The sequence below is a fragment of the Amphibalanus amphitrite genome, unplaced genomic scaffold, assembly GCF_019059575.1.
Source record: "Amphibalanus amphitrite isolate SeventyFive unplaced genomic scaffold, NRLGWU_Aamphi_draft 000722F_arrow, whole genome shotgun sequence".
Lineage (NCBI taxonomy): Eukaryota > Metazoa > Arthropoda > Thecostraca > Balanomorpha > Balanidae > Amphibalanus > Amphibalanus amphitrite.
The window spans coordinates 251,797-273,464 of record NW_024882216.1 but is presented as its reverse complement, the minus strand read 5'-3'; the positions used below and the strand labels follow the sequence as shown (position 1 = coordinate 273,464).

At 49.4% G+C, this 21,668-nt stretch overlaps 3 protein-coding genes across 4 annotated transcripts in view; 2 read left to right on the top strand and 1 right to left on the bottom strand.

The window, feature by feature from the left end:
- Positions 1-4,513: 4,513 nt before the first annotated feature.
- LOC122365212 (pleckstrin homology domain-containing family H member 1-like) overlaps positions 4,514-21,668 on the top strand; it is a 184,910-nt gene continuing 167,755 nt past the window's right edge. The window contains exon 1 of one of the 2 annotated variants that reach the window (XM_043336214.1): positions 4,514-4,881. The gene's annotated coding sequence lies outside the window, so the exon portion shown is untranslated. The remainder of the gene's footprint in view (positions 4,882-21,668) is intronic. The other variant, XM_043336215.1, reaches the window with a different exon arrangement.
- On the top strand, positions 10,280-12,365 carry LOC122365214. Its single transcript, XM_043336217.1, has 3 exons — positions 10,280-10,610; positions 10,805-11,019; positions 11,140-12,365. The coding sequence occupies exons 1-3, from the start codon at positions 10,436-10,438 to the stop codon at positions 12,223-12,225; spliced, it is 1,476 nt and encodes a 491-aa protein (XP_043192152.1). The 5' UTR covers positions 10,280-10,435; the 3' UTR covers positions 12,226-12,365.
- On the bottom strand, positions 18,015-20,538 carry LOC122365213 (uncharacterized protein K02A2.6-like). Its single transcript, XM_043336216.1, has 2 exons — positions 19,531-20,538; positions 18,015-19,108 (listed from the first exon to the last, which is right to left on the bottom strand). Exons 1-2 carry the CDS (start codon positions 20,346-20,348, stop codon positions 18,241-18,243), a joined length of 1,686 nt encoding a protein of 561 aa, XP_043192151.1. The 5' UTR covers positions 20,349-20,538; the 3' UTR covers positions 18,015-18,240.

The window sequence follows — 21,668 nt, the reverse complement described above, 5'->3', positions numbered from 1 at the left end:
GTTGTGAGAACCTCGCACTCAGCGGTGCTGTTGCACGACTCTGCCAGTCGAGGGTAGGGCCGACAGGTGATGTTGCCGTCGTTCCAGTAGCCGAACAGACAGGAGCAGTGAAAGTCGTTGTCACACATTGCGTTTTGACTGTCGCAGTGATCAGAGAGTTTACAGGGCTCAGAGAGCCGCGGCTTGCGGCACGCGCCGGCGTCAGCCAGCAGTCCCCAGCGGCAGGAGCACACACCATCAGTGCATGTCGAGTCGGCCACGGCGCCCAGACAGTCCGCGTCCCGGCGGCACGACTCGGAGAGACGCGGGTAGGGCAGGCACCGGCCGGCGACCACCTCCTGGAGACCCTCCGCACAACGGCACCGGCCGTCGGCGCCGCACGCCGCGTCCGGCCGCAGATCTCCGCACTCGGTGTCCGCGCGACACGGCGCTCCCAGCACCACACCACGCGGGGCGGCCGCTCCAGTGTCCAGGCGGCTGGCGAGGGTGTCCAGGCGGCTGGAAATGGTGTTCAGAGCTTCAGCGAGGCTCTCCTGGCGACTCGAGATGGTAACCAGAGTTTCAGCGAAGGTCTCCTGGCGACTGAAGATGTCGGCGAGCCTGTGGTTAGTGTCATGCAGCAGCTGGTGCAGAGAGCCCTGAGAAGTCATCAGATGGTCGTTTTGCAGTGGTTTCTCTAGGGTCGAGGCGTCAGCTCCTTCGAGAGGAGTGTCTGAGACAGGCGTCACCTCCCATTCCTTATCCTGTGCCGTTGATTTCTTTAAATGAGCTTCGGCAACGCTTCCACCACTAGCAGACTGAGCAGCTCTGACACTCACTAGAAGGATAAATGTCGCTAGTAACATCCCGTCCCGATGGACACAACACAAATGAGTAGTTTCACAAGTTGCAGTGTACTTCGATAATAAAACGAAGGCGTTTCGTTCGGCCTGTAAAGTGAACCACTCTCAGCCGCGGCACGCCCCAAACTACCAGGGTCCAGACCAGCGACAGGTCGACTAAAGTGCGGCTGTTTACAGTTGAGGGACGTGGAAGGTCACTCGCCAGCACCGCTCCCAATGTTTGGCTGATTTTTGGTGGGCTGGAGTTTGTCATTTCAGCTGGCAACTGGGGTACTTACTTACGAGAATGTGTGAAGACAATTCGACAATTAACTCAAAGATCTGCCGAATTTATTAGTATTTCAATAGGTGTGATCTTCGGTGACCAGTTTCATGACCTGATAGGCCGTAAATGACCTTGGCCTAAGGTTCCTGGACACTCAGGACAGCGACTTAACAGGTTAAGGTCAAAGTTAACCCACGCCCCCGCTGGGAGAGGGGCAGAATCTGACCCCCTCCCGCGACATCGGTACTTTTTCGTGTTTTGTGCCCGCTTTTCACATGAAAGTAAAGATAGATACATATGTACAAATGGTAGTCGGTGTACTTTCTAAGCAATGCTGAAAATTTTGATTAATCAATACCTAATTAGTAATTTAATCAATTAATTAATTAGTTAATTAATAAGTTGACCTGCGCTGACCTCGACTCGGTTCGGTCACGTGATAAGATGGCAACACCTGTCAGCTCAGGTCATGACGGCACCGGAAATTTCGATAAGCAAATAATGTAGCCACCAAAACCATGATGGGAATCTGACGGCCTACATAACTTTGTATATAACAAATTAAGTACGGGCCAGAGAAGTGTATCAGACACTCCGAAAGCAGGTACGGATAAGTTCGGACAAAACTTAGATATAGTTGGCACCTGGCAACCTTGTACAACTCCTGAGGTTCTGTTACTCACAGCTTCCGGCCGGCTCGCGGTAACTGCGCACGGCCAGCGCCGGCGACCTGAAGTAAAAAAAAAAAATGCCACTCATTTTCGCTGTGGCAGGCTGAGGCAGCTGAACTATACATTTTCTGAAAGGCAATTGGTTGGTAAACACCATTAAGATAAAAGAAGAGCGTTAGGCGGCACGGGCGGACATCGATAGCAGCGCCTCTATCGGTCACTAGGAAAAGCTGGGCTGTAGGCGACGAAATACCGGCTGAGTTGTCACACGTTGAATAGGTTTATAGCCATCCGTCTTGTGAAAAAAGTTGAACTTTTGCCTTAAATATTTCTACAGGCAATTTTAGAAGTGTCTTCACATGGATTACAAAACCGTTTAGATTATTGTATTCACTTCAAGCCTTTCCTATTGTTCTTGATGATGCGGGAACTATTTATAATTAGTGTTTCTAGCTTAGTAAAAGAACATACTGTGCAAACGATGAAAAAAGCATAAATGGAAGATTTTAAATGCAATTTTCTCTAACAATTAATGGTAAATTCTCTACATATCAAGGAAAAGGTGCATGCTAACTGATAATTTAAAGTTCTTGGGGCCAGTTGTTTTCTTCTTTTCTTACGTCGCCCCAATGGCCGCGAATACACTTGTGATAACGCCTATCGGCGGGACCTAGCAGGACTTTTTATATCGGCATTCCAGAATTTCTATAACAGCAAAATTAAAGGGACCCTCCCACCTTAACATTAGATTTGAGTTGAGATAGCCAAAATGGGGTCCCTGGCTCACAATTACCGGTTTCGGCACTCACAACATCGAGAAATGCCTTAAATCGGAAATATTGAATTTCAAAATTGCAGCATTTTGATTCAGAGGGGCTAATGCTTAGGAATACCCCTCTGAATGTGTGACGTCAGCGCAAATATCTCACGATTTTTAAATGTTTGACTAAAACGTTTTGTAGCACGCGGTGGTATATGCTATTTGCGCGCAACATCTGCCGCAAACGCCGCACTTCTAAAATAAAGTCGCTAGAAACAGCGGAGATCCCCAAAAAGTAAACAAAAGTAAAAGTCTAATATCTTGAAAACCGGTGAATATTTTTCGGTGAAATTTGGTAAATATTCGTTTTCGCTCTTTCTGAACCGAGCGACATCACTTTCATGCCAATTCATAAACTTTTTTGAAGGTGGGAGGGTCCCTTTAATTCACAATTTGAAAAGCATCTAAGAAAACTTAATATTTGAAGCGCATTTGTATATTCCGCTAAAAGTTTTTCTTTCCATCGTGAAGCCCATGGTCTAAACTATCAGGCTAGACCCCGAAAATATTGATAAAGCCGTCCAATCTACATTCTCTTGCCTACATTAGGTGCTACTTTTATCCGTACGAAAACGGGTCTACGGTGCTTCAGCTTGTCATGGAACTTTGCCTTTGGGCTGATGTGGCGTGGACGCTGTACCTACACCATGGACGAAAAATATTTGCAGATTCGTGGTACATGGATGATGGACATTTCTGAACTATGTGTCACAGTTTAACTAAATTTGGGAAAGGTCGGCAAATCCACCAATGTCGCGCTAATTCCGGCCGCGGTCCCATCGTGCAATGGGAGAAAATTGAAATGCGCCTATTTTGGACGACACCATTAATGGCATGTTCAAAACCCTCTCAAACATTGGTTCATAGATAAACATGACACACTGAATCAGAAAATGCACCTGTGACCCCCCTGAGGTCATCTCAAGAGTCAAGTCATGAACGGTCACCAACAGTTTTTTGGCTATAACTTTTGATAAGAACGTGCTAGAGCGATGAAAATTGAAAACACGTCAGATGTATTCAGCTCGACGATAGGCGGATCGGCTGATATGTAACATGATTCTTTTCGGTCAGGTCATGACCTTGACCTGAGGTCAAATTTTCAAAATGACCTTTCAAGGTCAACAAATAGCTTTTTCGACGCGTCTCGACGAGAGGAACACGTTACACGATGACGATGCTGCTAAGTGCTAACAGTAATGTCGTGCCACTGTCGTGTCAAAAGCTATTGCCGAAAAGCAGTTTTCGTGAAAACTGCTATTTTTACAGTTTTTGCCCCTTGGAGGCTAAACCGTTGACCTGAGGTCAAATCTGAGAACAATGCTCAGAAAGGTCTGTAAAAGGGCTATCGAATGGGCTTTTCCGCGGCGCTGTAGCTCTATTGGTTCCGGAGTTAGCCGTTGGCAGTTTCCAAAATTGTTGAAATGGACTACATTTGATCTTTGATGACCTCTGGCGACCTGACCTTTGATGTGACCCAAAAATGACTGGAGTGTTACCGTCATTATTTTTGACGCTCTTTCGAATGCCGCTTACCGCGTGCCGCTACGTGGCCCAGGAGCCGGGTTAGACGGGGGGGGGGGGCTGTTCATACATCCCCCCCCCCCACCCGGCCCGGCGCGGAAGTCGCGGAGCACCGTCCCGGCGCGGGTTAATAAGAGGTCACAGTTTTGTGGTGTCACAGCGCTACGGTGGCTATTCGTATCGCCATCGGCCGTCCCGGGTCCCCATCTGGTCCCCATTTATGCCACAAAGCAACAATCGTCCAAGGTGATATTGACGCTCTCTAGTGGGCAGCGTGAAAAGGCTAGCTTTGATCAATGGCGTGTAGATGTCGCTATATGTATCTCAGTAGACAATAGAGAACGTAAACAAAGCGAATGGTGCGCGCTCTACAATCGTGCTCGACCGTGCCAGAGTATATAGAACACCGACGGAGTTCTATAGCCTTGCACCGACCGTGCTCGATTGGTGGCTCGATTGGTAGTGTTGGGATTATATATGGGGTTCTGTGAGATTTTGTGGTTTTCGGATAAGTCAGGCATCCTGAATTTGTGTGTTTTCAAGTGGCAATTGATGTGCAGTGGCATTGTGCTCCTATAGCAAAGATCAAAGCTGTGTAAAACTGTAAACCGCAGTCCAAGTCATCAACATGGATAAAAAATGAGCCCTCAACCTCAAACCAAGACTCAAAGGACTAATACTGAGCTTTGAGTTTGAACTTTGAGCTTGAAGAACTTAAGTCTACTTGGCACACAAGTTGAATGACTGTCATCATCAGAGGTAAGTCCCTGTCCCCCGGATACTTTAACTTTGTTGCCTACAGGCTGTAGGTATTGGTACTTGCAAGGTACTTGTTAGTTGTTATGTTTCAATACCTCAGTCTGTTAGCTGAGGTAGGTAATTATTATTATGTGTCATTGTCATAGTCCATTTCCATTGAATTTTTAAGTGCATGATTTGTCGCCACATGGCGCTAGCCGCTAACGCTAGGTATGTGATGTAAACATTTGTCCTACGTCCATTTGATAACTTTTAAACCACACTGCCGAACTAAATAGGTTTCATGATTGAGTTTATAGTAAAAATAGAAGCTGCATACATACAAGAACCTATTACAGTTCAAGCATATTTATATTACATTGGATTACTACAGAAGCTTGTAACTGAGACACCTAATAAATTTTAATGCAGGGGGGGGGGGATGCACTGTGCATGCTTTGGTTGATGAATCCAAATTATTGTGTTTAATGTTCTGGAGCAACTGGGAATTTGGTGGTTCTCAAAGCTGGAAGATTTCTCATTTCCAGCTCTGTATGAAATAGCTGAAGGATGGAGTGCTGCAGTGCTGAACTAATGTAAACACCTACTTGTACTCAGCTTGAGCTGCTTCTCTACACACACAGGAGTCCTTGGCTAATGATATTAGACAATGATTAGGTATATAAATTGCTGCTTTTTAATAATTAAATGACAGTTACTTTGTATATATAAATGCAATGAAAACCCTAAGCCTCATGCTAATAATTGTATTCAAAATATGGCCAAGAAAATGAGACTCATTTTCTGTCTCATTTTCTTGGCCCTATTTTGAATACAATTATTAGCATGAGGCTTAGGGTTTTCATTGCACTTATATATATAATCATGAGCCTTAAAACCGCGCTTTCTTTCATCATTTGACAGTTACTTTGGACTCACATTGACATTGATGAACACCAAATACAATAAAATGGCACAGTTGGACAATCATATCTCAACACAAACAACACTTGGCCAGCTGACCAATGAGGAAAAACAAACAAACAAACTAACAAACAAAACAGGCAAATCGCAGCAGCGGCCCGCCTCCTACCGCCGCGACCCAGCCGGGAATGGCGGCCGCCGCGCCGGCTGACCTGACCCTCCGCTGTGGCCTCCAACGTGGCATGTCAGTGGGTCACGTGACCCTACATCACAGTACACAAACTAAACACTATGGAGAAATAAACGCAGGACGAAATACAAAGTAATGCAAGAATTGACAAAAAATGTAGGTGCTAAATCAATTAATAACAGCTCAAAACCAAAAATAAGTCCACCGATAAACCAATAATCTCTCGGGCCATCACCGACGGCCCTCGGGACGACCCGACAACTAAAGCTTACCCAGGTTCTCGCTAGGTGGCGCACACGGCACAACAGCACGTCAACGGTGCCAACAACTACCTTTATTAAGATTTTGCATTTCACTAATGCAATGCTTATAATTATGCATACCTTGCCTATGCAATGTGCATTTTCTGACAGGAGAACATAAAAAATACAACAATGGGCAATTTGTCTTTAAATGACACTCCCCAGTGTCCCAAAATTGGGTTTTGGCTTGGGTGTCAGAGGGAAAATTTCTTTCCAAAAACGGGGATAAGAGTGGAAAATTGCCCAGTCAAATAAGGCCCAAAAAGAGTGGAAAATGGATCAATGGCATACATTTCTATACAAAGTGGTAAAATGTAGGGGAAGTTGGGGCAATGCCGGAGTTGGGGCAAAGCCGAAATTCGAGATATTTCTAAAACCGTACGACATGGATGCCACGTCTCAGTGATGCTCTGAAGCTTGAGTGACTACAATTATCGCATGTTTGTTACGAGTCGTCATTCGGAATACTTCGGCTGTGAGGGCGCCAAAAGCGTTTTCAAGGTACGTTTCCCTTGTACTACATGCGCCTTTGAAGCTGCATTTCTTACTCATTATGCTACCGTTTGTCTGGCCAATTCGGTCAAGTAATCTTCAGCATGTCTTTGCATAAGTGTGCTGCCTATATGAAATTTATACAGCACGTTTAAAAGTTATAGGCCTGCAAATGAAAGTATGGCTGGCTGGGGTAATGCCGAAAACGTGCAATTACGCACGTTAAAGCACGCTACGTGGACTTTACTGCTGTAGAATAGCAACGCGTATTTTTAGTCAAACAAATTACACTTTCAGCCGGCACAACAGCCTGTTACCTATAAGGAATGATTTACCTGGCATTTTCTTATTAGGTATATCACACAATTATAACTTCCAGTGTGCACCAAGCGTCCTCAAGCTCTTAAAACGCGTGTCACCTTTGATGAATTTAGGATAAAGTTTGAGATAAATTGGCAAAACATCAATGTCGGCATTCCTCGTAGATCATTTATCCCATTTTCGGCTTTCCCCGCAGTCCGGGGCAACGCCGAAAAAGTCAGTTCTTTGATATTTTTAGTTTTTGCTCTTAACGGTATGCGAATTCATCAAATGCGCCTGGTATGTTTGAAAGACAAAAGACTGGCCTCTCGAATGACGCCAACAAGAAAAGCTTATGTTGTCTACCTTGCGTGCTACGGGCGTCAGAAAAAAGTATTCGGCGTTCCCCCAACTTCCCCTAATAATTAAAATGCAGTCCATCAATGCAAATGCTTGTTCTTAGTAAAGCTGGGACTTTTTACTTTTAAAAATTAGAGATGAGAGTGTAAAATGCTTTTATTTGGATGTCGTGCGTTTCCCATCCAAATCAACATATTTTGGGACATTCCCTTTATTTCTAACGTTCAGTTCTCTCTGATCTCACTAGAACGTGATCAGTTCATCCGTTCCTGACAATGAACGGGAGCAGCCCTCCACCATCAAGCGCAGCCCATCTGGGCGGTGTTTCACGGGACGCTGCTACCACGCTGCTATCAAATTGCGCGAGCTGACGTCACACTTGTGGTAGTGTTGGAACAATGGGCCTGTTGATGTTTCCATGGAAACCCAATTTGACACGTGTAAAAGCAGCGTGCTGCTAAGTGCTATCACCGGTGAAACAGGGCCCTGGTTCCACCGTTCTCCCCAGCTCCTCTCCCCGATCCTCGCGCGTGTGCGGCCGCGCGTCAGACTCGCCCCCTCAGTTCTGTTTGGACAGCCGTGCGCGTCCGCCGGTGCCGGACGATCCCCTAATGTCGGCCATTCATTACTGGCGAACGCAGGTGTTGGGGCGGTACCGGTGCGGTGCCGGGCTCGGCTGACGAACTGCCGTTCGGTGATGTCGGCACGCGCCCCGCCGTGCAGCCTCCGTGTGCAGTGGAGGATATACTGCAGGCGGTGTGGGAGGTGTAGTGAGAACGGGAGATATCAATCAGGATGTCCATTAGCAGGAGAGCGCGGCTGGATTCGGGTGGATCTGCAAGAGCTAAGCCAATGCTGGTCTTGTCTATCCTGTTCGTTCAGGTGCTTTTCTATTTTTTTTTTTTTTGTCTTGGCAAAGTAGCTTACGTGGGCATCTTCTTGTGTGCCTACTTCACTCTGTTTACCACTTTTCCACCGTTTTCCAACTTGGCGCCGACCCTTTTCCCACTGTCGATCCCCTTCCCAACTGTCGCACGCTCCTACCATCTCCCATCCTTCCGGTCCGACTGTCTCCCCATGCGCGTCCCTCCTGACCCCGCTATCCTCACGGCGGCCAGTGCAGCGGTGCGGGGAGCCGGAACGGTGTCCTGGTGTTCCGGCGCCGTGACGGCACACATCTCAGACGAGGGAGCGCGTGTGCTGGTACGACAAACAACCCTGATGAGGGAGCGTGTGGGCTGGTAAGGACCCAGTTCTGATGAGGGAGCATGTGGGCTGGACGCCGGTACGGACACGAGCAATGGCTACTGAGTGCTAGTGGCCCTTGGTGGCGCTGCCTCGTGGCGCTGTCTCGTGGCGCTGCCTTGTGCAGCTGCGCGCACGTGACGTCGCGCGCGGCGCAGCGATGATTTGCTGCCGACGCAGGTTGACACGGGCGTCGGGCAGCTGCTGGCGCCCGCCCGGCCGCCAAGTTTGAGAGCTCGGTGATTCATGGTTTCGGCAGAGCCTGAGACCGGCGCCAGCGGCGACCATTTATTTATCCATATTTTGCACGGTTCATATGCAGCATCCATCAGTGTCGGCGGGAGGATGTCGGTGCCAGCCTGATGGGCTCGGCACGAGCGTGTGGTGTGGTCTGAGGTCGGAAGGGTAGCCACTGGTCTACCAACTAAAATGGGGGCGGGTAGGTCATTGACATAGTTGTGCTCTTATTTGGGGGCTGCAATGTCCATGGCTTTCATTGGTTACATCTGCTCTTTCTCCTAGAGTTAATTTTGATATCAGTGGATAAGAAGGAAATGTATAGGCACCTACGTGTTTTGGAGAGCGAAGACATCTTGCTCATGGCTGACAAAGGATAAAGTTGTATCTATCGGTCGACCTCCTCCCATATTTTACTCTGAACCCCTCTTTAATTCTCGTGCTATCAGTCCGCCTCCTCCCCCATTGATATCACCCCGCTGGGCACTCTCACACCATCTGTCCGTACTTACCGTATCGCGGAGCGAGCCTATTGGCGATATGTCCCCCACCGTTCGTCAACGTACCGGCAAATATTGCCTTCTGGTGGCGCCTGGTGGCGCGACAGGCGACGGCTATCTCTGCCAGCCTGCTGACAAAGATATTGAATAGTTATGCGCCACACTCGTTTTTATTAGTGCAGTTTTATGATTTAGCATAGATTGGATGCATTCCACGCGATAAAGGAGCTTTAGGTATGTTTGTAACGCTGATTGGCGCGACGTAAGACGCAAATAGACGCAAGGCGCACCATAGAGTGGTTGAGAAATCGTGGATGGAACATTACAAGATGGCTTTTTCTTTCTGAAATTAATGATGCAGTGCGACACTTGTCTCTGCGATGTTTTTGTGTTCTGTTACACAACGTCTCAGTAAATGATATCTCAGTAGATGAGCTCATATGGTCCCTGGTCAGGTATGTAAATTAAACAAAAACCCAAAATGATGCAAAGCCGTGAGATGCAAGCCCTGTTGCAAGCCACGTGAGGGCAATTTGTTGCCTGAATATCTTGCGAGACATGCAACAATGTGGCAATCACCTCCTAATAGCTCTGATGCAGCGTTTCGGAGAGCTGACCGTGCTTTCCAGACTACCCATTCCTGACTGCCAATTCCTGTCCGCTTGCTTCATTTCTGCCCATCCCTAACAATCTTCCCCTGGCCGCCTATCTCTGATTGTCCATCCCTGACTGCACGTCTCTGACTGTCTTTCCCTGTCAGTGTATATCCCTAACCGTTCATCCCTGACCGTCCATCCCTAACCGTCCGTCCCCCGCAGTGTGAGTACGGTCCTGCCCAGCCGGCCTGCCGGCGCCGGGACGCCATAGAGGCCTCCACGGAGGCCGGTGGATGACGTCACGGAAAATGCCGCCGGGCGCAGTCAGCTGCTGGTAGGCAAAACATTCCGTGGTAGGCGTTGCGCCACTATAGGGTGCGGCGGGAATTCGAGAGGATGGTGGAGGTTAATCACGTTTTATCGTGAAAAATGCCGACTTCTTGTGCTGCTTATGGTTGCACTTCTCGCTCTGGAAAAGATAAGGTGTCTTTTTATCGGTTCCCCAAAGATAATGACCGGTTGAATGCTTGGGTACGTGCTACCAGGAGGAAAAACTTTGTGCCCGGCGCTGGGGCAAGGATATGCTCTAAGCATTTTATCACTGGTGAGTACCTAGTTAAAAAAAAACTGTGTACATGTTTAATATGAATGTCATTTCTACGTCATACATAATTGTGGAGTCAAAATGCCACAATATTTTTGCATGGCATCTCAGGCTATCAAACATATTGTCTATGGTTTGTGAGTGAAAGTTGATCCACCACCTAGACAAATTTTGATATATTTATTCAATTACAGGGGCACCAGTCAGTGAGAAAGGGAGTCCTGACTGGGTACCAAGTGTCTTCAACTTCCCGTCATCTCAGCATGCCAGCAACGTTGGGATCGGCGGAGTGAAGAGAGCAGAAAGGGCCCAACAAAGATCAGCTCAGAAACAGCATGCGTCTCTCCACCTGTCGGCTTCATCTGGAGATCAAGATGAAATGTGTACAGCCGAAGAACCAGTGTCTCAGGTGAGCTACAAACATTGGCTACTTAGGTACCTACCAGTTCAACCAGTTTTCCTGGCACCAAGAAGTAGGTAACTATCTCTATTTTGTTGATAACAATGCCTACTTTTTGTTATCTTGCAGGTCAGCATTGAAGAGGCCAGAGCTGCAGAGGCACTGCTGGAGATGTCAGCAGCAACTGGCACCCGTGAGGTTGGCTGCAATACTGATGGTACATGGGGAGAAAACCACAAGACAGTCGTCTCAGCTCTACTTGATAGAATTCATAAGCTGGAGGCTGAAGTCACATCGTTGAAGGAGGAGTGTGAGCAGCTGTTGAACAGCAAAAAGCATAACTCATTTGAGACTTTGAAAGAGAATGAAGAGGAATTTAAATTTTATACCGGGTTCCCATCCCTAGCAATGTTCATGTGGTTTGTAAGGGTTCTTTGTCTGGGGTGCGACCTTAGCAAAATATCCAGGTTGTCTGTGCACAACATGGTTCTTATGGTGTTGATGAAGCTCAGGCTTGGGACAACCAATCAGGATCTTGCATGGCGTTTTGGTGTAAGCAGGTCCTTGGTATCAAAGATCGTTCAAGGAACCCTCAGTCCAATGGCTGCAATGTGCAGGAGGCTCATCATCTGGCCATCAAGGGAAAGCATACAGGCCAACCTCCCTCTCTGCTTCCGTTATCCCGAACTTCGAAAGGTCAGAGTGGTAGTTGACTGCTTTGAAATTTTTACAGACAGGCCAAGGCATCTCACATCCAGAAAGAAAATGTTCAGTTCCTACAAACACCATAACACATGCAAGGTTCTAATTGGTGTGTCACCAGCTGGGGCAATTACATTCTTGTCTCCAGTCTGGGGAGGTCGATCATCAGACAAAAAGATCACACTGTCATCTGAGCTCATTGACATCCTTGATCCATTCGATGTGGTGTTGGCGGACCGGGGGTTTACCGTTTCTACAGAAATGGCTCTGTACAATCTCAAAGTTTTGACACCAGCATTTGTTCGTGGTCAAGCCCAGCTTCCTAGGGCAGAAGTAGAGAAGTCTAGGCTTTTGTCTCGAGCTAGAATCCATGTTGAAAGAGTCATTGGTAGAATGAGAACGAAGTTTCGCATTCTGAAGTCTACATTGCCAGTCACCATGTACACGCAGGTAGATGATGTTGTTTGTGTGTGTGCAGGTATCATAAACCTGCATCCAAGTGTGGTTCCGTGAGATGCCCCAAAACTCCATGGAATGCATGATTAGATGGTACTAAGTGCTGGTAACATGCTCCGATCATGTATTGAAAACAAACTCAATTGAGTTTGTTTTCATGACAGTGACATTGTTGATGAATAAAACAGACTTGCAAATGATTTGTGTGAGGTCACAAACAGATGTTATAGTTCGTAATCAGCATCACCTGTAGCACCAGCATCACGCCATAACCCAAACCCTTGTTATAAAGATAAGCTAGCACAAAAGATATATTTGTCAGCCAGACAATGATGATCAATGCAGCCAGCATAGCAAAATCAACACGACCATCTGGTGTCAGTGACAGAACAACCTACATGTGCACTAATGGGCACCCGGCACAGTCGCTAGCTATGACATCACTTCAGGAGTGCTGGCACAATCTCTTTCACATAAAAGGTTTCAAGAACCTTCACCAGGTAGTCACCCATGCTCTCCATGTACTTTATCACCAGAACATGGGGCTTCTGCCCCGGCACATACACACAAAATGCACATGACTTTAGCCCACAGACCATCATCTGTCCCTGCACCTGCATCATGTACGGGTGCTCTGCTTTGAGGTGCCCATTCTCATCTAGAAACCCAGCCTCCTGCGGAGACTTGTCCTTCAGGCTAAAGGGGCACTTCACCTCCAGAACCCATGTCCCACAGCATGCACACTCAATGATACCATCTGGGGAGGCAGCCAGGTAGGGGTGGTCAGGGCTGACGAACAGCCCACACTTACGAATTGTCAGCTCACTATGCATAGAGCTCAGAACCCCTTCTACAGCAACACAAGCATCTGCCTCGTGTGTATGTCCCCAGACTACAGCAGGCACTGTAAGCTTACAGGACGCTGGCTCCACGATCTTACGCACCAATGATGCACTCTGTCGTCCCCCCTCGACATGGCTCACCACCTCACCAAACACTGAAGCAGTCACCCTTCCATGCCTCTGGTTAAGCCACTCCTTCGATCCTCCCTGATCCACAGTAGCTCGCTCGACGTTCCCTATCACATCACTCGGGTACATCTTCTTCAGTTTGTTAACCAGCATCTCACAGTACTTCCTCGATGGCTCAGCATCACTAGGAGCTATCTTCTTCAAGATGGAGAACATCTTGTAGATGGGATATGGCAGCTCAGTCCTGCCATCCACAACATCACCACTGACTGGCAGAGAGCTTTGCAGCGCACACCCAGCAGGCAGATCCTGCAGCTCTGTCTGAAATGCAGCATCAGACATGATGAACTCGACGCTGCTTCGCTTGGCAGGAATGCCCATGTCTGCTGCAATGTCAAGGACCTTGCTGGGCTCCACCTTCTTCGTAGCTGTCTGATGATTCCATTGACAGGCCTTGCTTGTTGGTGCATTCTCTGTCAGTCCGTGGAGTACGGCTGCTTGGATCTTGTAGAGCACACCTGCCACATGGCTGCACACTTCTCCAAGTCCTGCCATGCATTGGCAGTGGGCAGACATAACACTGCCATTGGGGTGGCAGAGCACCCATGCATTATACGACTTTGAAGCCGTCTGACTGGCCTGTACCTCTGCCTTCACGAAAACACCACTGGTATCCACTGAGCAGAGCTTGAGTGGGCCAACATGACTAGACAAAAACACATTCCAAGCATCTAGTGACTTGAAAGCTTTCAAGTTGTCGGACGTGAAAGTGCCAGAAGTGGAGACCAGATACGCAAATATATCTGGAAACAGCACGAGTGGGAGCTTCTCGAAACTGTCCGAGATCCAGTAGGCCTCATCGATCTTGTACGGATCAGGAAATACCTTCTCTCCCAGGCAGAGCTTTGCTTTGTATCGTGAGGAGTCGTACATCACGAACAAAAACACAAACTAGAGAAAAAACTATCGAAAACAGCTCTCACAATCCGATAAACCACGAGACGCCAGTGCAAATGGCCGCGATCGCCCGGTTTGTTTTGCCTACCAGTCAGCGTTGCCAGTTACGAAAAATAGTTTGTGACGTCACCGTGGAGGCCTCTATTGATTTACGTATGGCTGGCCGCGGCGCCGTCGGCGGGGGCCAGCTGACGGCCCGCCGTCGGCCGTCGGTCGGCGCCCAGTCGGTGGCGACGCGTCGACGACGACGCAGCGACGGCCGACGGGACCGACGGACCTCCGGTGGGACTGATAATAGCGGGCTGTGGATGGGGGTGGATCGGGAAGGACTGAGATATTCTGGTGACAAGATTGTGTTATTCACTGCGAAGCTGAGCTCTGGCTCACCTATCCTGGACATTGGACAAGGCTTGAAATGCAGACCTGAACAGTGGTAGAGCCTGAAGCTCCCCACTGGGACACGACGGCGCCACTGGGTGACTGCACCCGTGTGGAGGGTCGGAGACCCGAGAATAGTCACGGATCGTGACAGAAGGTCCGCTGGAACTGTCTCTTGCCTGTGTCTGCGCAGGAACGGAGAGGCGGAAGAAGGGAGCGGGTGGCGCGAAAAGGGCCTGGCACATCAGCGGTTGGGTATTTCGCGCCGGAGCTGAGTGCCCTCTTCTCTCTGTCCTGGTGAGTACACTGTAACGGGCTCTGGCATTCGCAGAGAATAAAGATGAGCTTGTCTTGACATTTGTTAGATGGTATTATTACACTGCTTGCTAGGTGGATGATTTTGTGGTGCCATCAGTCGTCGTATTCTATGAAAGCCCCGGTTAACAGTTACTGAAGCCTTTGGCCATGTTTTCTATTGCAATGGAGGAGGATTTATCGTCTGTATGGCTTCATTCACATGTCCGCCCCGCGGGCTGTTCTTTATCCCACCTGGCTCTCCCTTCTCCCGGCGCGGGCTGCGCTGTGTTCCGCCAGCATCTGCTCTCCTCTGGCGCGGGCTGTCCTGTGTCCCGCCTGCCTTTCCCGTCACCCCGCCGTGGCTGGGGAGGCTCACAAAACAGCCCCGGTGTCGCCGTCCGGACGAGCGTCCCATCTGGCGCGCGCCGGGTTGGGGTCCCGGTGCAGCAGCGGAGGGGCTAGGGCGGAGAGCCGCGGGGCCAGGATGGAGAGTCGAGTGATCCCTGCAGCCAGCTGGAGTCCAGTGTTAAGACTGCATATAGCTGGGGTGTCCTTACGGCAGCTGGGAGGTATGGCCGCCAGCGGATACAGAGCTGAGGGGCACGGGCAGCAAGCTGATAGGCTATGATAGAGAGCGAAGGGGTCCGTGTATCAGCTGAGGGACCAAGGCGAAAAGCCGTGCGGTACCGGTTGTCCGATGAGGGTTCCTTATGGTTCTTTGGTCTCACTGAGGGCCATGCAGCATTCATGTAATTCCTGTTTAGGAGTTCTGGGCTCTCCCATCACACCGAGGCCCTGCGGACAGTTCATCTGTTCCGGTCTGTGACGGCTCGGTTCGATTTCTGTTTGCTCTTCTGTCTCCCGTCGGCACCCACCGGACAAAGAGCCAGTCGCGTGGCCAATGGAGCCGCAAAAAGCCGACACGCCGCATCGAGTATTGATCGAGATTTGGCGACACGCACGGCTTCAGGCGCATTGCACAACTCTGCGCTTTGGTGGGGTGTTATTGTTGAGTTCGTTGCCTCTAGACTTGGACAACACAGGTTTTATTATGAGGTCGTTTTGAGCAGACATGCGGAAATGCCTTCAGTATTCTAATAGAAATGATGCAACGGCTGGGGCTCTCCTTGGGTCGCCCATTTCAGCGTTGATTACAACTGCAATCGCCTAGACGTCTTTATGCTGCTTGGTGCAAATATTGCCACAATGTCAACTGTTGTTCACTAGCTCAGCAAGAGCTGCCGCACAAACACAGCAAAAAACGAACAATTTGGCCCAGAAAACACGTAGCTACTGTCTAACGTGTCGCAGTGCCCCTTTCACTACAGCAGACTGTCTGTGGTATGGCCGTGATCGTGCATCGGCCGTGCCTACGCAATGCGAGTGAACTGAACGGTGTGGCGGCGCCTGCGGTTATTGTGCCACCCACTCCCAGACGGGCCACCCCACCCACGCCCCAGGCACGCGGCTGATCCACCGTGGGGAATGGGCTGGTTACCGTTCCTAGCTGTGATATCGTAGGAAGATCTGTTACGTGGGCTGCGCCGTGAATCTGGCAAGGCAGTGCTCCTGCCCAAGATTATGGATTTGTCTGCCACTTGGGAGCCCGCAACTAGGCATATCTTCACTAGTGGCTATAAAATTCAGTATCTGACAATAGGTATTGGTACTATGATGAGGACATCTTGCTTTGATTGTGCATTTTGGACATAGCAAGTGGCCATATATTATGTAATAAAAACGTTATCATTACGTTGACTATGGCTGAAATGACTCCCAACCCATGAGTGGCCGAAAGGTAGGAATGCGATGAAGCTTTGCCTTCTACCACCTGCCATATACCTATACGACTCTGGCCATGCCGCGCTGCCCTTAGAATGTCTTCGCTGCCGTGGCGTCTGCGGTTGGCTCCGTGACCGACGGCATTAGCCTGAGGCGTTATTAGTGGGCCTGTCGGCGGCGGTCCGTCCTGCCCGTGCGGTTCGGTCTGCGGTCTGTCATCGCCTAATGCGGGTGGCAGTGGAGGGGAGCGTCGCTGCTGAACTGAATCTTGGACTCAGGATGAGAAATATGGGAAAGCTGTTCCCACGCAGTGTGTATGCCAATTACTTAAATATTTCACATATGCAAGGAAACATCGATTGCGTATGCGTGTTGCACAGAGCTTGCATAAAAGAAATCCAAAGAATGCTCGTGGCTTTTCGACTTGGTCAACAGGGTGCGTTCTCAACTTTGTGGAGGTGGACGTACCCAATGCTGTCGTTCTTGCCATGAACGACTACTGCTGTCACTCGGTCTGACTGGTGGGACAGTGGTGAGACGTTTGTGTGACAGTTGCGTCGGCTGCGAGTTGTGACAGTTGTGACAGCTGTGCGGCAGTTGGACAGTTGTGACAGCTATGCGGCAGTTGAGGCAGTTATGACTGGAATTGGGTTCATATTTAGAGACTCGGTTGTACCGAGTGCTGACTGCTGTCCTGGTATGAAGGATCTACACAGACCACCCGAAACAAATCTCAGTGCCAAACCACTGCTAGTTGACGTTCCGAAAGGTTGGGTGCCTCTTTCTGAGCACCAGCTGGCCAGGAGCACTCCGTGGTCCTACTCCTTTATGTACCTACGGATGGAGTAAAGACGTCCTTTTTAATGTTTCCTGCTAATCGATAAAAGTGACCAAATTCTGGAGACAGGCCATGGGAAGCGGCTCTCGTAAGAGCGACAAGTATTTTGTATAGCTTCAGTTCTGTATCCAAATCTTGAAAGTCGCTTATGCCTACCGTGGCGGTGGCATAAGCCTACCGTGCACTCACATGTCTGGATGCAATGACTTCCGCACTGTCTTCTTTGTAGCTTATCCTGGCTGCCTTGTTGATTGCATGGTATAGTGCATGAGAAGAGGCCACTTACCATGATGTACCGACATCTGAGACAGTTCTGAGAACTGGCTGAGGTCACTGTCTTCTGACCGCTCTCTACCTCGGACACCGCCCCGCGCCGCGCCAGAACTCCCAACTCCCCACCGGACTATGACGGTGATACATTGATCTTCGGCCACTGAACGGCCGGCCGCATTTGTGCCCGCCTCGCGCCCCGCAACTAATTTGATTTCTGGATCTGGGGCTCAGCGTGGCACTGGCCCTTACGTCGGTGGCGTCGGCAGTGGGAGGGTTTCTGAAGGGGCCAGATGACCGAATGAAGGGGGAGGAGGGCGAAGCATTTGTATTCCTACAGAGAAATTGTTTCGTTTGTTGACACAATAGGTATAAATAAGTACAGGATTTATATCACACAAATGATATACTTAAAATGACATGCTAGTCAGACAAGTAGATGAGACACATGAGACAGCCAAAATCCATGCGTAACACAAATTCTTAGTATTTGTCTCGAGACATTATTCTCGAGACATTATTTAAGAGCACTCCCGGAACACCTTCCCTGCAAGCTCGAGAGCACGAGCTTAAGTCCACTTAACCGAACACCCTTCCGCTTCGAGTGACACGTGGGCTGCTGTGGGCTTGTTCCGGTGGCTGCCTCGCCTGCTGTTGTGCTACGTGGGCTGGATAGGTGACAAGATAGTCAAAGTCATCTTGCTGTGGGTTGTTGCAGTTTGACTTGGTATGGACACTGGCTTTTGGAGCGCGAGACACGAGCTTCAGGTGACGCCTGTTTCGACGATAGGTCGTTCCTCGGTGACTGATCAGGTAGCTTCGAGGGCCTAGTCTCTTTGTTACCAATGCCTTCGTTTCCGACCACTGCTTTTCCGCTTCTGTTCTAACTCTGACATGATCACCCCGCTCCAGGACAGGCAGCGATTTGGCCCCGTGACGCTTCCGGTAGCGCTGCTCCGTCCTCTTCTTTTGCTGCATGTCTCTCGAACGGGCCTCTTTTAGTCCGTCCTCTTCAGAAGTGAGCTTGGGTAGTCGCGTCCGCAGCTCACGCCCCATCAGCATGTGAGCAGGTGAATGGCCAGTCGCCTCAATGGGTGTGGCTCGGTAGTTCAAGAGCGCTAGGTGTGGATCCTTTTGTTTGAGTACCCACTTCGCGGTGCGCACTGCACGCTCTGCAGCTCCATTTGCAGACGGCGTGTGCGGATCTGTGATGCGGTGACTGAAACCGTAGGTAGAGGAGAAGTCCCGAAATGTCTGAGAGGTAAACTGCGTGCCACCGTCTGAAGTCACACAGTCAGGGATACCGTAACGGCTGAAGAGCGACTTCAAGCGCTCTATCACTGCTGCAGCTGTGGTGCTCGGAAGCTTCTGTATCTCTATAAAGCGGCTCAATAAATCGACTGTGACAAGGTAGTCAGCGTTGGCATGATGACAGATGTCAGTTGCTATAGTTCGTTTTTCTTAAGTTTGCCCCTCACTGTAAACGTCTTTTTGAACACAGCACGAGAATTGCTAGCTGAATTACTGAGAAAACTGGTTGGCGCACATTGTATTGTAGATATGAATAATATTTTCAAAATTAAGCTTTGAACACCGACGATTTAACGTTATGTTAAGCGCCGTGCAATTTATTTATTAGTTCACACATAATTCCTGAGAAGTCGTCTATCCCTGTGGGGCTGTAGGTATTGGCAAATACGAGCTACGAGTCTGTGAAATAGTAAATAAATTTGATCAAATTGATCGTCTGTCAAATCTGGTCAAATCAATGTGCGCCAACCAGTTTTCTAAGTAATTCAGCTAGCAATTCTCGTGCTGTGTTCAAAAAGACGTTTACAGTGAGGGGCAAACTTAAGAAAAACGAACTATATGTGCGACCATGCTTTCGTCGGCACTGCTGTCGATAGAAGAGGCTCCTTCTTCTGGATAGGCGAGTTGACTTGACAGAAGTTGCAAGCTGACACATATTGCTTCAAGTCTGCACCAATACCTGGCCACCACACCGACGCATGGGCTCGTTCTCGGCACTTCCCTATTCCGAAGTGGCCGTCGTCGTGGATTTTGCTGATGATGTCTGCTTTCATGCGAGTTGGTATCACCAAACGCTTACCATTCATGATCAGGGGCCCGAACGTCATGTGTAGCACGCTCAACTGACCTCTTTCCTTGAAAAACTCGCTGAGGGGGCCCGTCTTCGCACTCTCTCTCCATCCATTCTGAATTTGCTCTGACACTGCTCTCATCAGGTCATCCTCTTGCTGACATTTGCTGATCTCTTCCAGCTTCTTCACACTGGCAGGGAGGTCGCTGAACACTCCCGTACAGTGTTCGAATACTTCTTGTTGGATGACCTCGCCTACGTGGTCTGCAGTCATTTTCAGAGGATTCCTCGACAGATAGTCTGGAATACAATGTTCCTTTCCTGGCACGAAGACGGCTGTACCGTTGTAGTGCATGAGCCGCATCAACATCCTCTGGCATCTGAGAGGCGCGTCTTCCAGGTTCTTTGAATTGATGAGAGGGATGAGTGGTTTGTGGTCCAATTCCAGTCGGAACTCTGGAAGACCTGAGAGAAACATGTGGAACTTTCCACACGTCCATGTCGCTGCTAGCAGCTCTTTCTCGATCTGGGCGTATCTCTTCTCCGTATCGGTCAGTGTTCTGCTGCAGAATCCCACGGGCTTCATGCCCTTTCCGTGGCGCTGGAGGATACAACCTCCTATTCCAAAACTACTCGCGTCGGCGCTGACGACCGTCTCTTTTGATGGATCGAAGAATGCCAGCACGGGTGCCTGTGTCAGCAGATTCTTTACCTCTGCAAGTGCTTTTTCTTGCGGATACGACCAGTTCCATGCTGTATTTGTTCTGAGGAGCTCATTCAGTGGCTTCAGTGTTTCCTGCACGCGCGGAACGAATCTGCTAAGATGATTGATCATCCCCAGGAGTGATCGCAGTTGCTTTGTGTTTGCCGGTGCTTCTAGAGCTCGGATTGCTTCCAGCTTCTCTGGGTCGACTTGCAGTCCCTCCTGAGAAATCTTCATTCCCAGGAAGAGGACGCTAGACTGACGGATCACGCATTTCGACTGGTTTAGCTTGAGACCAGAGGCTTCAATGCGCTCCATCACGGCTTTCAACCGCGCGTCATGGCTCTCCTCGTCACCGAAGCACATGATGTCATCCATGTAGCAGATAACTCCTGGTAAATCTTTGAGAGTCTCTTCCATTTTTCGTTGGAAGCATTCCGGAGCCATGTTGAGCCCCATCGGCAGGCGGAGAAAGGCCTTTCTTCCAAACGGGGTAATGAATGTAGTCAGCAGAGAGCTCTCCTCGTCTAATGGGAGCTGATAGAATCCGGAGACCGCGTCTAGCTTTGAGAACAGCGTTGCTCCGCTGAGCTTTGATGTGAGCTGTTCCAGAGTCGGTATGGGAAATATTTCCCGTTTTACTGCTTTATTCAAGTGCTTGTAGTCGACTGTGATCCTGACCTTCCCTCCAGCTTTCCTGACAGGCACCATCGGGGAGCACCACTCTGTTGGGCACGTGACGGGTCTGATGATGCCCGCTTCCTCCATTCTGAGCAGCTCATCTTCAACAGGCTTCATGAGAGGGATCGGAACCTTCCGCGCCGACGTGACAGCACATGGCTTTGCCTCTGCAGACACCTCCAGCTTGACTGGTTGAGTTTTCATCAGGCCGATTTCTCCGTAGACGCTCTGCTGAATGCCGTCTACGAATCTCAGAATTCCCAGCTTGGAACAGGTCTCTCGTGATAGCAGGTTCTCACATGTGTCAACGACATAGAAGGCCTCCTGCGTCAGTAGCATCCCTTTGTATGAGATGTCAGCGCTGAACATGCCGACGATATCCAGTGCGTGTCCCACACTCTGCAGCTTTCTATCGGCTGGTTTCAGCTGAACTGGATCCTTGAAAGCCAGGAACTGACGTCGGGTAAGCACGTTTACGTCGGCACCGCTGTCAGCTTTAAAGGAGCACTGCTCTCCGTGGAC